The sequence below is a fragment of the Acipenser ruthenus genome, chromosome 12, assembly GCF_902713425.1.
Source record: "Acipenser ruthenus chromosome 12, fAciRut3.2 maternal haplotype, whole genome shotgun sequence".
Lineage (NCBI taxonomy): Eukaryota > Metazoa > Chordata > Actinopteri > Acipenseriformes > Acipenseridae > Acipenser > Acipenser ruthenus.
The window spans coordinates 5,621,650-5,636,737 of NC_081200.1; the positions used below are offsets into that span (position 1 = coordinate 5,621,650).

The window sequence follows — 15,088 nt, forward strand, 5'->3', positions numbered from 1 at the left end:
CAGCTTTCAAGCCATCGCTGTCTTGGGGATTAGTTTAAGATGTGCCTTTAGAATGGTGCTTACCTGTCATGCTCAGTATTATAGAATTATTTGATTCCACTGTCATGCTCAGTATTATAGAATTCTTTGATTCCACTGTCATGCTCAGTATTATAGAATTCTTTGATTCCACTGTCATGCTCAGTATTATAGAATTATTTGATTCCACTTTCATGCTCAGTATTATAGAATTCTTTGATTCCACTGTCATGCTCAGTATTATAGAATTCTTTGATTCCACTGTCATGCTCAGTATTATATAATTCTTTGATTCCACTGTCATGCTCAATATTACAGAATTCTTTGATTCCACTGTCATGCTCAGTATTATAGAATTCTTTGATTCCACTGTCATGCTCAATATTATAGAATTCTTTGATTCCACTGTCATGCTCAATATTATAGAATTCTTTGATTCCACTTTCATGCTCAGTATAATAGAATTCTTTGATTCCACTTTCATGCTCAGTATTATAGAATTATTTTATTCCACTTTCAACTGAAGAGGGACCTACGCAGTCTTGAAAGGTTGTAAGGTCAATTTTAGTTAAGTAAATGGAGATGGAGATTTTCTTTTTGGGATCTGTTTCTACAAACTTTCCCAGCTCAATGAACCAGGGCACAAGAAAATGAAGTAGTGTTCCCAAGTCACAAAAGCCCTGGCTGATTGGGGGATTACACAACAGGTTTTCCTAGCTCTCAATTTCCATCTCTAAACAAAACTCCCTGGATTCCATTCTGTCGACTCTAACCATGCATTCAATGTTACATCTGTGAAATCACCCATGGAAATGTGGCATCTCATACTGCAATCGGGCAGCAAAACAGTAATAGACCATAATTAAGATATTTTATACAGCTCTGTCAGTAACAAACTTACCAAATAAATACAAATTATAAAACACAAAAGGCCGTTGATAAAAAAAAAAATACTTCAGAAAAAAAACTTCTGAAATTTAAATTCCTATCAATTCTTTTAATATTGCAGACTTCAAGATTACTGTGCCGAGAATCCTCTAGTAATACAGATAGCATTACTCCACTCAAAACTGTAAACTAATCTAATATTACAATCTGACCATGTTGTATTTATTATCCTAGGTTAATTATCCTAGAGTAGTGTTTCTTTAAAATGACCTACTTCTGAAAGAATTACATTACATATTAACATTACTTGCAACATCTGCAAATACATTGTTTTGAAAGACATATGGTTACTAAATAAATAGTTGTTCAAAACATAGACAGACCCTACAGCTAAAATCAGCGAGCAAAACAATTGCTGTGCAGACGCATGCTTTTGTTGTTTTTTTCTGCTTACAATTGTAGGATCTTAAACTTAATGAAAGGAGACACAGAAATGGTTTACGACTTACTTCAAACGCAGGTCCTGAATGTGAAGCCTGGGAAAGCTACCACCAGTACAAATTAAAACTCAAATGAGATAAACACAAGTCACAAGGACAACCTGGTACATGTGTTTGCCAGGGAATGAGGCAATGCACTCCGTCCAAGAACTGTAGCTCTAATACAGTTAGATGCAAACATTTAAAGGTATTGATTCCGTTTATCTAAATACCGCAGTTACCAATTAAACTTGAATCCCTTTAATGGTGTATATATTTTAAATAATATCACCATAGGGAAAACTTAATTTAATAAAGTCAAGTGGACAAATCCATTCCCCTGTGACTTTTAGTAATATGATAACACAAAATGCAGATATAAAAACATTTTATTTTGCTTTTCAATGGCATTCATACCAAAAGGATTGCACTACAAACATACAAATGCAATACTTGACATGATACTGTAATATAACTGTTTATAGATTATTGCTAATACTTTAGTAATATGCTTACCGTAACTGTATGAAATACTTTTATCTGAAGGAAATACTGCTGTATACATTAGTATCAAAGGTATTGAGTGAGAAGAAATTGCACAGTTTTGTATTCATTAAAACCTTCCATTATTAGAGACAGAAAAGTGTGCTGAACAGTTTATAAGGAGTTTTTCAAACAGCTTCAACTTAAAGATGTTTATGGTCTATACTTTCAAGGCTCAAACTACACTTTTTCGCTTTGATGAACCATCAAACTGTGTCTGTGAGGGGACAGCCAGATTTCTTCAAGGTTTGAAAACTGATGGAGAATTTCCATGCGGTTTTCTGTTAAAATAAATAAATAAATAAATAAATAAAATATTTTAGACAACATATAATTCCAAGTGGCAAAGTAACTATGGCATATTTACTACATTTAAACATGCAATCATTTATTTTTTTACAATAACTGACAAAATACTGTATATTGAAAAACAAGAAACAGGCTACTGAGTTATTCATTCTTGCTGAATCCATTAACAGCAAAATACTAGACAGTTGTTGCAAGAGTTGTATCAGTTACTTTATTGGTGTTGTTTTTCTATTTGTTATGTTGCTATGGTTTACCTGTGTATTTTCTTAATGCAATGCAAAGGCAAGCCTTGTAGAAAGTCACTGATAAGGAAAGACATTCCTTATTTGGGCATGATATCTTGAGGTTGGCAGTGTCTTGTAATCTTTTGTAGATATATATGGACACACACACACCCTGCTTATACTGTATATATATATATATATATATATATATATATATATATATATATATATATATATATATATATATATAAGCAGGGTGTGTGTGTCAAATTCATCAGTGTGTTTATCTTATATTAGAAACTTAAAAGTGACCAAGAGATAAGGTACAAGAAGATACCAAGCTGTAATAGAGAACAGTTGTACCAAGCTGTAATAAAGAAACAATCATTGAAGAATGATATAACCACAGGTATAAAAAGGCTTATTTAGAGCTCTTTTGTTAGACCAGAGAAAGAATAGAAGACTGTCAGTCTCTGAAATTGGTAATTATGTGGATTAATACCTTTTTCGCATTGCTTGCTGTTATTGAGGCTTAATAAAGCATTAGTATTAAACTCAATAATTGTTCTATTGAGTGAATCCACAAAATAAGACTCACACTAGTGAGCCACTTAACATTGCTTAAAGAACAGCAAAAGAAGCAGCCCACAAGAATCTGAAAAATCTTACAGCTTGTATATCATTGCAGCTTGTTCAGCACCTGTAGCTGTGCCGGCTTCTGTTGCTCAGTGACATACCTGTCTCGTGCTTGGCTTTGTTTCTTCCTGACTTTGACCTCATTGGAAAGCTGCTTGTAAAACTGTCTGGCTTTCTGTTCCTGTTCGAGAATTTCTTTTGGAAAAAAACTCTTCTCATCAAAGGCAGCTTTCAGTGCTGTAATGAGTGAATAATTTAGCAATACCAAAATAAAATATATACAAAAAACAATCTTTGGTCTAATTTTGTGTATCTGCATTTTCCAAATCAAATAATAAAAAACAAGTGGTTGGTAAATGTGTACTAAAATAAGGCATTATACTTATATAATATTGTTAAATATGTATATAATAGCATGTATCTAATTGTTCTCAGTTGAAAGGAAAGCTAGTTGAAATGATTACTATGTAATGTATTACTTTGAGAGAGCCCTGGAAGTTGGGGGGGTGGAGGGGTCTTCTCTTCAGTCTTCTCCCCAAAGTACTTGTGAGGATTGATTATGAAATCTGGTTTGTCAACTTCACCCACATCCTTGAGGTCTTCAATATGCAGTGAACTAAAAGTACCTGTCAAAACAAATTCATTGAAATTGAGCACATTATATCTACCAATATACATTTTTTATGAAGTTCAAAGATACTCCATCATAAGGGAAACAGATTAAGACCATTAACCATGAGTATTAATGTGATTTTATATTATATATATGGCTACATTTATAAATCAAAAAGACTACAGGTACAGAGTTAAGCCAATTGCATTGTGCTATTGTTATCACAGGAGATTTTTAACAAATGTCTGCTAGGTAACTTATGGTTTACAAAAGACTTACCAACAGAACTTTGTGTTTGCTCCCAGATAAATGGCTTGTGATCATTCTCTTTTGACTTTCTGGCTTCTTCATATCTTTTCCCTAAAATTGTGTTTTCCCATGGGTTACTCCTGTAATAAGTAAACAAGATTTACATCAGTAATTAAACATGATACAAAACAGCTTCTGAACAGATGTACATTTTTTTTCCAATTTACTCTGACTTAGGAGACAGCTATGCTACAATTACTCAAAGTGAAAACGGATTAGACAGTCTGTAATCTTTTATTGTTGATGAAGGTACTTTGTACCGAAACATTGGTTAATAAAACAAAATGATTTTATTTTAAAGGGATTGCTTTTTGAGTGTGCGGTTTTATTTTCTTTTTTTAAAAAATATACATTTTTTAACTTCAACCATAATTGTAACACACTCAATGTTGATACAGTACATGTAGTAATACTGAAAGAAAATGTTTCTGCTAGTTGACTTCTAGTCAAAATGTTTGTCATTGAAGTTTATTTTTAGCTTGCAAGCATGGAGCTGCGTGTACACACAACATGCACTGCAGTCCTTTTCATTTCTGTGGTGTGCTAATGGTTTTATCCTAACACTCATAATCAGTCAGTTTGACTAGTGGGCTGCTTAATATTCAGCTCCAGCCAGGACCAAACCACTGCCTTTATTAAAGTATAAGCTCCTGCTGTGTACAACTGAACTCGAGGAAACCCGCCACACCACAAGGATGAGGTTCAAGCTACCGGAGATGTAAAACTAGTCCTGCCAGCTGACTAGCACTGTTAGTTTGCTGATCTGTGATGCTTTCTTGACAGTAGACAGCTCGACAATCAAGTAATTTATTGCATCTATTTACTCCCTCAGACAGACGATAATTGAGAGCTTCTGATAGGTTCTGATTTTGCTTTTGCAAACGCATCCTTTCTGTTAAATTGAAATTACCAGCTGTTCCCAGTAAACATTGCACTGTATCTTGAGTCATTACTGCAATGCATTAATCAATTTGCTTGTTATATAAACAGTGTAAAAGAAACCGGTAACTGAAAACCCTACTATTGAATTTTTTATTATTTAACTATTTGTGACAAAATTGTCATCTTTCAGACACATCATTTCTGCTGTAGAAGTACTGGTTAATGAGACTACTCATAGTTACCAATACAAAAGAGAGTGCGAAAGTATGAAAACAGATTTTGAGTGGTACTCAATGCATCTTTTAATGCAATTATTTTTAACAATAGGGTCTACACAAACTACAGCCCCAACCCTTGTGGAATAACCAGTGTGCACACTGAATATTCTTAATGTATCAGTCAACGATCAATGGTGAAATATTATCTCATCTGGAGCACTTATGTACTGTAGATAGAACTACTGCATACTAGTCCTTTTAAGATACATTTTGTTGAAAATATAATGTTATACTTGCTTTGTTTAGAGACGCCACAAAGACTTTTTTAAACAGAGTTTAGTGTAATGGTGGTGCAAGAGAAAGGAACAATATACACGGTCACTTGACATACAGTCATCATCTAAAAAAACATTGATTTAAATTGTCTCCAAAGAAGTTTTAAGAATGAAAGAAATTACGGAGCAGGGTCTTCTGTAGCTTCCAATGCAAAAGGTACAGTTTGTTCCAGAGGGTCTCCTTCATGAGCAGGGGAATGTTTTACTCTTGATCTGTCCTCATGTGCCACCTTCCTTTCATTATCATTCTCCTCCCCTTCTTCTTCTAATTGGTGTGTGTTTGGAAAAAGAGGTTCAGCACTTTCATCAATACGCCAGTGTTCTTCCTGAGATTAAAAACTTTTTTCAGTTCCTGCTGCTAGTTCCCATTAATACACATAAAGCATTCCTAACCCTATAAATAGTCAATATTTCTACATTTCTAAAGTACTGTCCATAGTACATTATCCCGGGCTAAATAACAAACTTTTCTTTTTATCTGTTTTGTCTACAGTTTTAGATATCTGTACCTGATGATTTCTGCAAATTATCGGTTAAATAACACTTAGTATTTACCTGGCCAAATATCCCTACAGGGGATCCAGAGATATTGCCAACAGCAACGCTGCAGTCAGCTGATGCTGAAATGATGAGCAATCTCCTGCTGTGCTCACACGTTTCCAGGTGAGTAACACAGTCCACGTGCGGCTGGAAGGCTGTCAGAAGCGGAGGAGGCTGATTGACAATACTATCACTGTAATGCAGGCAGTACTCCTGGAAGCCCAGAGACAATGAGATTAAAACAATGGCATTTACTACAGAGTGTATAATCAATATGCAAGAAGGCTGCTCAAAACAGCCTGAAGGATTTGTTAGTGACATTACTTCAAAATAGTACGTCAAAATAGCAGCCAGAAGTTTGACATAACCAGATAATCCTATGGGCTCTTTCGAACGTTACTTGTATTAGTCTCAGAGCTGGAATGAAAAATGAAATATAAATAAGTGATTTAGGTTTTAAAATATAAAGTGAAATGCTTTACAATAACAGTTTGTGTGGGTGGGTGTGTTGACATACAGTAAGAAACTTGAAGCAACTTATAGGCTGTTAAACATAACTTGAACCACATTTGATGATGTGCAGTAAGACTGGGCTGTTTCAGAACAGTCAGGGGTAGAACATCACAGTTTTTATCTGACATATTCAAATTTTAAACAAGTCATTACATGGTTAGCTTGCTTTTCGGATACACAGATAGTGCGTAATATTTAATTTAATTTTGATTCAATGCACTGACCCAAAATTATGTGCTCCTCATGGTTCAGATATGTTAAGCAAGCTAAAGAATAAACCATCCTTACTTGTATGTTCCAAACTTTGACACATCCGTCAATGTCCCCTGTGATAAGGTATTTGCATGTTCTATCGACAGTCATGATAATGGATCCTGTGTCTTTGTGAGCAATAAATTCCGCAAGCAAGCAGCTTCTTGATGTGCTCCAAAACCTGACAAAACCTGAGCCTCCACAAGACACAAGGTTAGCTCCTCCTAAAACATAAAGCACAGACCGTCTTGCCTTGCTTCCTCATTTATCTCCAAACGTTAACAAACGGTTGACTGCATTTTACCTGAAGCAGACATATTCTTTCTAGCTTCCAGGAAGAAAAGCCGTGTTACAGCATAGTTACACTCTTGGTCGTTTTCACTAATGTCACTGGAAAACGCTGAAGTCTGCCGATGAGTTGCAGTTGGCTTTGTCCGCTTAAGAAACTGACTATCTACAGAAGAAAAAAGAGCAACATTTTCATCTGAATTGGTTTAGAATTAAAAATGAATATTCAGTGCTATTTATACAAACTATAATAAAATATATAATTATGGAAGACCTTCAACAAACCTGACTTTGATTTCAATGCTCTTTTACTGTCTGGATGGAGTTTGCGAAAGGCATTTTCAGTGTTGTTGTTCCATATTACTATTTCACCATCATAACTTCCTGGGGGGGAAAAAAGTGTTAAAATTGTAAAAGAATAAAATTACTTTATCCATATCCATTTTATAAAAATAATAAAACCTTAAGCAATGATATCAACAAATTGTATTATTACCTGCTCAATATGAACAATATACATCAATATCAATATGGCCACCATTTGTCTAAAAGGAGTGTGTGACTATCTGACTTTATTGCTTGTAAATGCACCATTTTTTCAATCCAACAAAAGGCAATGCATTTATAATGATCTGTATAGATTTGTAAAGATGATGACAAATTGCAGACATTGTGGCAGTGAAATGTTCCTTTGCATGCTAATTCTGAATCTGATTCCCCATCCTTCATTTAACTTACACTCTTGCATAATGCAATAAGCACATTTATGTTTTGCCTGCTTATATGGTTTCTTTCTAGTTACCCTCTCACCACTTCTACTCCACCTCCTATTCTCTGTGATCAATAAGAAAAAACAAAGGAGTGGGCGGCTAGCATTGCTGTAAAGTTCATGCACAGCACAGTATGTACACAAAACCAGTATTTATTTATTTATTTTACTTGCATAAAAACGTTTGATAGAGGGGCCAAGACAGTAGTTGGAAGTATTGTGATTGATAGATATCTAAGGAGCAGAAGAAAAGTGCAAATATTCTTAGCTTTTTATAGTACAATGCAGTCAGTAGTCAGGGAAAAGATACTGGCAGTTCTCCAGCTGAGATTGAAAACCAATTCTCTAAATTAGACAGAAACCTGAGCTACCAAATTGCATGTGTTGCTTTACAGTGTTAGTGATACTATTGTGCATTTTTACACAGCAAAGCACGATACCTAGTGACTATAGCTTTAGGCTCCCTGTAAGTTACTGTATAAGATATTAGCTAATATAAATAATGAACAAAGTCCTCATTGTTTTGGACAGGAGCACTGACAGCATAGAGTACATGTATTCGGTGTGTACCAGTGACCAGGGTTTGTGAAGGAAGGAACGCTGCACAGAGGATGTCGTCCTGGTGTTGAACTCCTCCTTTCCATTCTGAAGGCTGCACAAAGAACTGAGTGAAAGTGTTCATCCGGAACACTGTAATTATCCTGAGAAGAAGAAGAACACACAGTTTTAAAATGCATGAGCTGTGAGCTCCTACAATATAAGAGGTCCAGTATGGCGAAATAAATATCTACAGTAAGACAAATATTGCTGCTGTTTGACTCGGGAATCAAAGTTTGAACACTGCATAGGTTTTGTTCTACTAAAGTCATACCTCTCCCATCCCAAAACTAAAACAGTCCTTTTCAGCACAAAGATCTGGGAGATTTCTTCAGCTTGATCCCGCCCTGCATTGAGTTTATGATGACAATGGCCGTTGAAATCCCAGATCTACAAAAGAACGCAGAAAATGTCATTAGGGGTGAAGGAAAATGGAATGCGAACAATGTAACATACAGTAAATGCCTATAATAACAAATACATATTGATTATTTCCAATTGCTATTATTACTGAGAAGCATGCCGTATGACCGTGTTTTCAATTCTGACCTTAACGGTTCCGTCTGTGCCTCCTGTAAAGAGTTTGGTCTCTGTAGCATCCAGTGCCATTGTGGTGATCTCAGCAGTGCCATGGCATTTGGTGAACTGTTTAATCTTCTGCCCGGTATCAATCATCCAGAAGGTAACAGTAGAACCAATATCTGAACTGATTACCTGATAAAAATATATAGGATTTTGCTTGGATTATTGGATTTTTGACAGTCAGTAAATTAGGTTAAATGCGACTCTATGAAGAAAATCAGGCCGTATTCACATACGTTTATAAATAACTCAAGAGGTTAATTTAGAGTTTATACTGTACATCCACCTCAGTTGCTGTATATGGTTCATTATCTTTCCAGTTTCTAAAAAAAATAAGACGTTTTATATACAGTAATCTGCTAAGCATCTAACAAGTGTTAATAAACTCTTCAATTTGAGGTTATTGGGGTTGTTGAGGTTTACCTGCTTGAAGACGTTGTTATAAAGAACACAGCTAATGGGCTTTTCATGGCTTGTAACTCTGCCAGTCTCTTGCTTTAGTTCACAAAGTGTCAGTTGATTGTTAAACGTAATAAAAAGTCTCCCATGCTCCTCATCAAAGTACAGTAAGGAATGGAAATCTAGATGTTTAGGGAATATACCAGCTATACGCTGGATGCACAACTGGTGTTGAATATCCCAAACTCTTAAAATCTGAAAAAAGAGATGGAGAAGAGATCAAATTCTGCATACGCCAACACAAATAGTAGTGCTAGATATTTTGTATCAAATCAAGAAAGACGCACCTTATCCTTTGAAAAGCTCAGCAGTAGCTTTCTTCTGACAATGAACTGTACTGCTGTGACACTGGCCAGATGACCCCGGAGAGCACCGATTGGCTTAGAGATCACATACGGATTCCAAAGACACACTTTGTTATCAATACCAGCAGTGGCTGCAGGTGAGCAAAAGTAACAGAGTTGTATTTTGGGTTGCTGGAGTCTAATTCCTTAGTTACATACATAACCAGGTACTATGAGTACAGGACATCTTTGAAGTGCCTGCCCTCCCTTTGATAGCTTTGTTTGTTTTTTAAAAGAAAGCCATATTTACCAATCAATTTCAGCCCATCATGGTAGTCAAATGCAGTGACTCCTTTGCTGATGTGGAAAGCTGTGGTACGTGGTGTCTTTTTATTTTCCTTCCATCCTAACACCATGCTGTTTGTGCTGCTCGTAGCACAGGAGATTAAAGCTTCCAAATTGCCCAAGTATCTGACTGTTTGGAAAAATAAAAAAGTGTTCCATTTTAACTTGTTCTACAGGTAAATCAATGTCATAATTGTATAAAAACAGTCTTACTCTTAGGCCTAAACCCACTTTGAGATAAACTGTTCTTAGGCTTTTGTGACTTTGGTAGTTTTCTAATGTAAACGCACCATGAGGTCAGAAGGATACTGTTACATTCTGCAGCTGGGCATAATACTATTTAGAAGGCTCCCGTGTTCACAAGCTTTCCTAGATACAAACATCCAGACATCTATCCACGCAGTGGGTGGTTTCACATGGTATGTGACATTTGGGAGCCACATGAGGTGTGTATGTTCTGTGTTTCACAGGTCAGCTTTCAGAAAGAAAAATTCTGTACCACAGATCGGGACAAACATCTACAAATAATTAGCACTGTGCCACTGGCAGGAAGTCTTATAAAGATCAAAGACAATGCTCCCTGGCCCCAGGGGAGGTTGGTCCCTCCAGGGAAGGATTAAGGTCTGCTAACGGGACACGTGGAGTAATGTGGGACGTGAATAGTGTGGGTGTCAATCTAATCCAACACCAAAAGTCATTATAAATTTAGAGACCTGATTTCTGATATATGCACAAAACAGTCTAAAACTGAATTGAACGAATGTCTATCAACTACGCATGTTACACCATACTTGCCTAAGAGCTCATGTACAATTATGATTTAAATGAATAGCTGTAATGTTTTCTAAAGACAGTACTTTCATACCATAATTATAGGTGTGTCGTGTATAATTATTTCAAGGATGTTGTTTATTTTATTTTTTCTCAGCAATGTGATCACACAGCCTATATAAATACTGCAAGAGTGCGCACAACATCCTGTATTAAAACAAAACAAAAAAAAAAACATGAAATGTTACGTGCTATTTGTATTGTTGCAAATCAAACAGGTAAAACAAACATGCTGTATTGTCTCTGTGTTCTGTGCTGTCATAATGCTTGCAAACACCCTCTGTTGTCACAGTTTAAGCTGCTATGGTTATATACATGTGTGCACTTAGTCAAGTTTGTTGCTATAGCTACAAAGAGCTGTTAGTATGTTTTTTAAAGCAACAAAGACTTTTTGACTGAACCGGTTTCTTCCTAAGAATACAGACTGTTCTTGCAGTCTTTTCACACCCATTAAACACCTTGTATGGAAAAACTCAAAAGAGCTACATTGTGGAACTCAGTGAGCCATCCCTTAGGCAGCCCTGCTTTATATCATCAAGGCTGACTTTGAGGAAGTCAGGTGGGGATGGTATTTGACAGAAATAAGTAAACGGTTGTGATAGTTGTTTTTTTTTTGTATACATTGTACTTTACCTTGCCGGACCCAGTTCTTGCTATGAGCCTTGTGTCTCAAAACATAGCAGCACGTCTGATGAACACTGACAAGCTCCTGCCATTTAAAGGTTATAACTGACTCCTGCTCAGTTGAGTTGCATGGCCTCTCAAACAATGAAATGAGGGCTGAAGTAAAACAAATCGCATTTACCTGCAAAATAAAAATGTTGTTTTACACAAAGTGTTATCCGTCGTTTGACAACACTGTTTGAAACCATCAGTGGCTGTATTTATGTAATGAGGTAGTTATGCATGAATTATTATTATTTTTTTAAATAAATAAAATTAGTCACCTGTCCACCTACATCACCAAAGCTCAGCACTGCTTCATTTCCATTGCTAGGGTCATACCAGTAATCCATACTTATTGGTGTATTTTCAAGATCTTGCAGTTTATACTGGCATGAGAACTCTTGTTTAGAAAGCAGGTCGTAGAAGCAAATTTCCTTACTGGTAAAACCAACTGCTATCTAATAAAAAAAAAAGTATATAAAATAGCTTTAAGAAATAGAAACCAACAAATGTATAAATAAATGTGTGTCTGTATATGTGATTTCATTTTAAAACAACTCTGATGTACCTTGTTCACATTTGGTAGTGAAACCATACTTGTAACCCAAAGGTCTTTGGGTTTGACAGAATCGGTAGCAACCCGTAGAGTTTTCTGTGGCACAAGGTTTTCACCCCAGATTTCCAGCAATCCCTCCTTGCTAATGATCAGATATCGGCTGGTACTCTTCAGGTACACAATTTTTTGGATATGTTCCTTGAGTGAAGACGGGAGAAGTTTGAGGTCCTTCCACTGAGGAACCACCGAAGATTTGGCTCGCTCGTCTTTCTCGGACAACTCCAACAGCAGGAAAGATGTTAGCTTGTCCCAGTCTAGAACGCCATCTCGAGTCACATCGATCTTATCAAACAGCTCTCCGTATTCCTCCCTTGTGCCTCGGCCAACAAGGGAGAAAATTTTGTCAACAAACTCTTCCCTGGTCATGCATACAGGTTCTTTCAGGTCTGGTAGCTAAAATTATGAAATAAAAAATAATAATAATAACACCGAACCAAAAATAAATAGATCAGTTTAATTATTTGACCGCATCAGCAAAACAAATGTCGACATTTAGCAGTATTAACAACATCAGAGCACGGAATCTCTGTGCATTAATAAAGGAGATGTCACGTGTTAGAAGATTCTGGTCTTTTTTGCTCATCTCTATAGCAGCAAATGCCAAGATTTGACATGAGACAGACTGCAGCAGTGCTGTAAAACTAATACTTCATATGGAAAGACAAGTGGGTGGAAATATAAACCTCTTCTAAATGATACACTCTAGCAGATCAGTATTTTATTTCCACCATCTAGGGATTATAATACTGCTAGCATTTGTATTTAATCTCAGAAAATAAAAGGAGACTTCATATATAGGCAGTTTTAGTAAGGAATCCCACTGCGACTTCATAACTGTACCATGCCCTAGCTGTGAATTTAATGTATGTTCTGGGTAAAATAGACTTGCATATCCAACAGACATATATGTAAAATTGGAAAGGTTTGAACCTCTTATTTCTAAAATGAATACTACATTGAAGTATCTCATAATACCAATTAATCCTGACTATTTTAATTTCACTATGCACAGCAGCTGTTATATTTTTGATAGGTTTATCTCCCCTTGAAAAAAGCCTACTGGATCAAAATCTTTGCAAATCTGGTCCTCTGGTGTATAGTCTTGCATTTGAAATGCTCTACATAAAAATATATGGTAATAATCATGTATTTATTATCACGTGTTCAAGTTTACCATGAAAAGTGTTTGCATCTTCATAAAATCTTTCATGCTTAGCCTGTTTTCCAGATGATCCATCTCTTTCTTTGATGTTTCTCTGGTGTCCATAGTTTCAGGGCTCATGCTCCCCATGTTGTTCTCCTTCTCTGTCAACTAAACAAAAAATGAGATTGGGATTGAAGTATAAAAAGTCATTAACTATTGTGATGAACATGTTTTTGGAAAAATTATTCAGTAAACAAGGAAAGGCTCTGAAAGGCAAACAAATCTCAAACATAGTTACTTGTTTGGCATCTGTCGTTGCCTCATAAAACTGGGTCAACAAGGCTTTACTTAAAGGAAAGCTGTAAACTTGCCATACGGTAACTGTTGTAAATAAAGACATGTAAACAACTCAGATCAGTTCTCTGGATTGTGCAACATGGCTGTAGAACATTGCAGCTCACAATACATTCTTTACGGATAATTATGAAGGTTTGTTTGTTTGTTTGTTTAAACTGTATTGTGTAATACTACATGGCAGAGTGCACAAAATTTGATTATTTCTCATGAATGTACTCCAATCAGCACACACTTATCTATTCAGTGTGTAAGTAATCATAGCTGCTGCTTAAAAGCTAGTCTTAGGCCTGCACATCTTCATCAGTCTGTAACATACTGTACATGGTACTGCATTATCACAAGCTGTAATTTTATTTATTTGAAAAAATGCGTACTGTAGTTAGGATATACCAGAAACAGAGACGCAGCGCCTTATCGAAAAAAACAGGCTCATACGACAACATAATGCAATAGATGCCACATAATGAGTAATTTCTCAGATACAAATTATGATTTTAAGCATGAACACCTGCTAGAATGCAATGAAAGCAAATGATCAGTTTGGTGTAAGAAAAAATGTCCACATGTACAAAAAAAAAACACAACACACTTCTAAACTAGACTTCCAAATCTGAATCTAATGAAATGCACCCTTTACAGTAAGTGAAATGTACTTCATACCATACCTAGGTGCTGCAGAACATAGCTTCTTTCTTCATCCAAAGAAAACTAGTAGATTGCACTGCACATTAACAGAACAGTAATTAATGATTTTCAGAATATTCTGTAGGCCATCTTAATCATCCAGCATGTGGTGTAGAGAGGCTTTTTTTTTTAACAGCAGCATGAAGAAACTCTTGCTTTTCTTTTCTCTCAATGCCTTGTAGACGTTTCCTGGCAACCAGGAGTTGAAGCGGTTCAGTTTGTGTGTCTGGATTTTTCTCCATTCAGGAACAGGACGCCGGAGAAGTACTAATCTCAGCAGAGAACACCCCACTGTTCGAGAAAGAACTGGCTGGGGGCAGTAACATTGAAGTGTAACTGAATTTACACAAGCCCACATGGGAAAACCTGTTATCAGAGGTGTAATTATTATTGCCTAGGTTCCCAATGTTTATTGCATCACAACAGTGTCCAGTCTATTGTTCAGGGATATCCGTTTGGCTGCATAACTAAAGCATACAAATAGTATTGCTGTCATTACAACATTCATCAGATTCAGACTGCAAAAGCTTGAGGGCATAAGTGTGCAATAATAAGATCAGTTTACAGCACCCCAGCATTAATCATGGACTACAGTACTTTACCTAATGCATCGGTTGTCTATGATTAATGTTAAATGGGTGTCTGGAAACCACCCAAATATGGCAGAACGAACAGCTTAATTATATTTCTTAACCAGTCACATAAGA

At 36.0% G+C, this 15,088-nt stretch overlaps 1 protein-coding gene across 4 annotated transcripts; it reads right to left on the reverse strand.

The window, feature by feature from the left end:
• Positions 1-1,756: 1,756 nt before the first annotated feature.
• LOC117416822 (WD repeat-containing protein 49-like) lies at positions 1,757-15,011 on the reverse strand. Of its 4 annotated transcripts, XM_034028228.3 has the most exons (20): positions 14,363-15,011; positions 13,371-13,508; positions 12,149-12,589; positions 11,862-12,038; positions 11,548-11,719; positions 10,049-10,213; positions 9,742-9,890; positions 9,419-9,649; positions 8,963-9,127; positions 8,688-8,803; positions 8,387-8,517; positions 7,333-7,431; positions 7,064-7,213; positions 6,796-6,983; positions 6,010-6,207; positions 5,578-5,780; positions 3,990-4,099; positions 3,577-3,723; positions 3,199-3,334; positions 1,757-2,209 (listed from the first exon to the last, which is right to left on the reverse strand). In XM_034028228.3, exons 2-20 carry the CDS (start codon positions 13,485-13,487, stop codon positions 2,170-2,172), a joined length of 3,135 nt encoding a protein of 1,044 aa, XP_033884119.3. In that variant the 5' UTR covers positions 13,488-13,508; positions 14,363-15,011; the 3' UTR covers positions 1,757-2,169. The 4 variants fall into 4 exon arrangements, 3 of the variants coding, with proteins under 3 accessions (XP_033884119.3, XP_034780568.2, XP_034780567.2); XM_034924677.2 differs by lacking the exon at positions 1,757-2,209 and having other exon boundaries at positions 2,703-3,292; XM_034924676.2 differs by lacking the exon at positions 1,757-2,209 and having other exon boundaries at positions 2,703-3,334.
• Between the last annotated feature and the right edge of the window lie 77 nt (positions 15,012-15,088).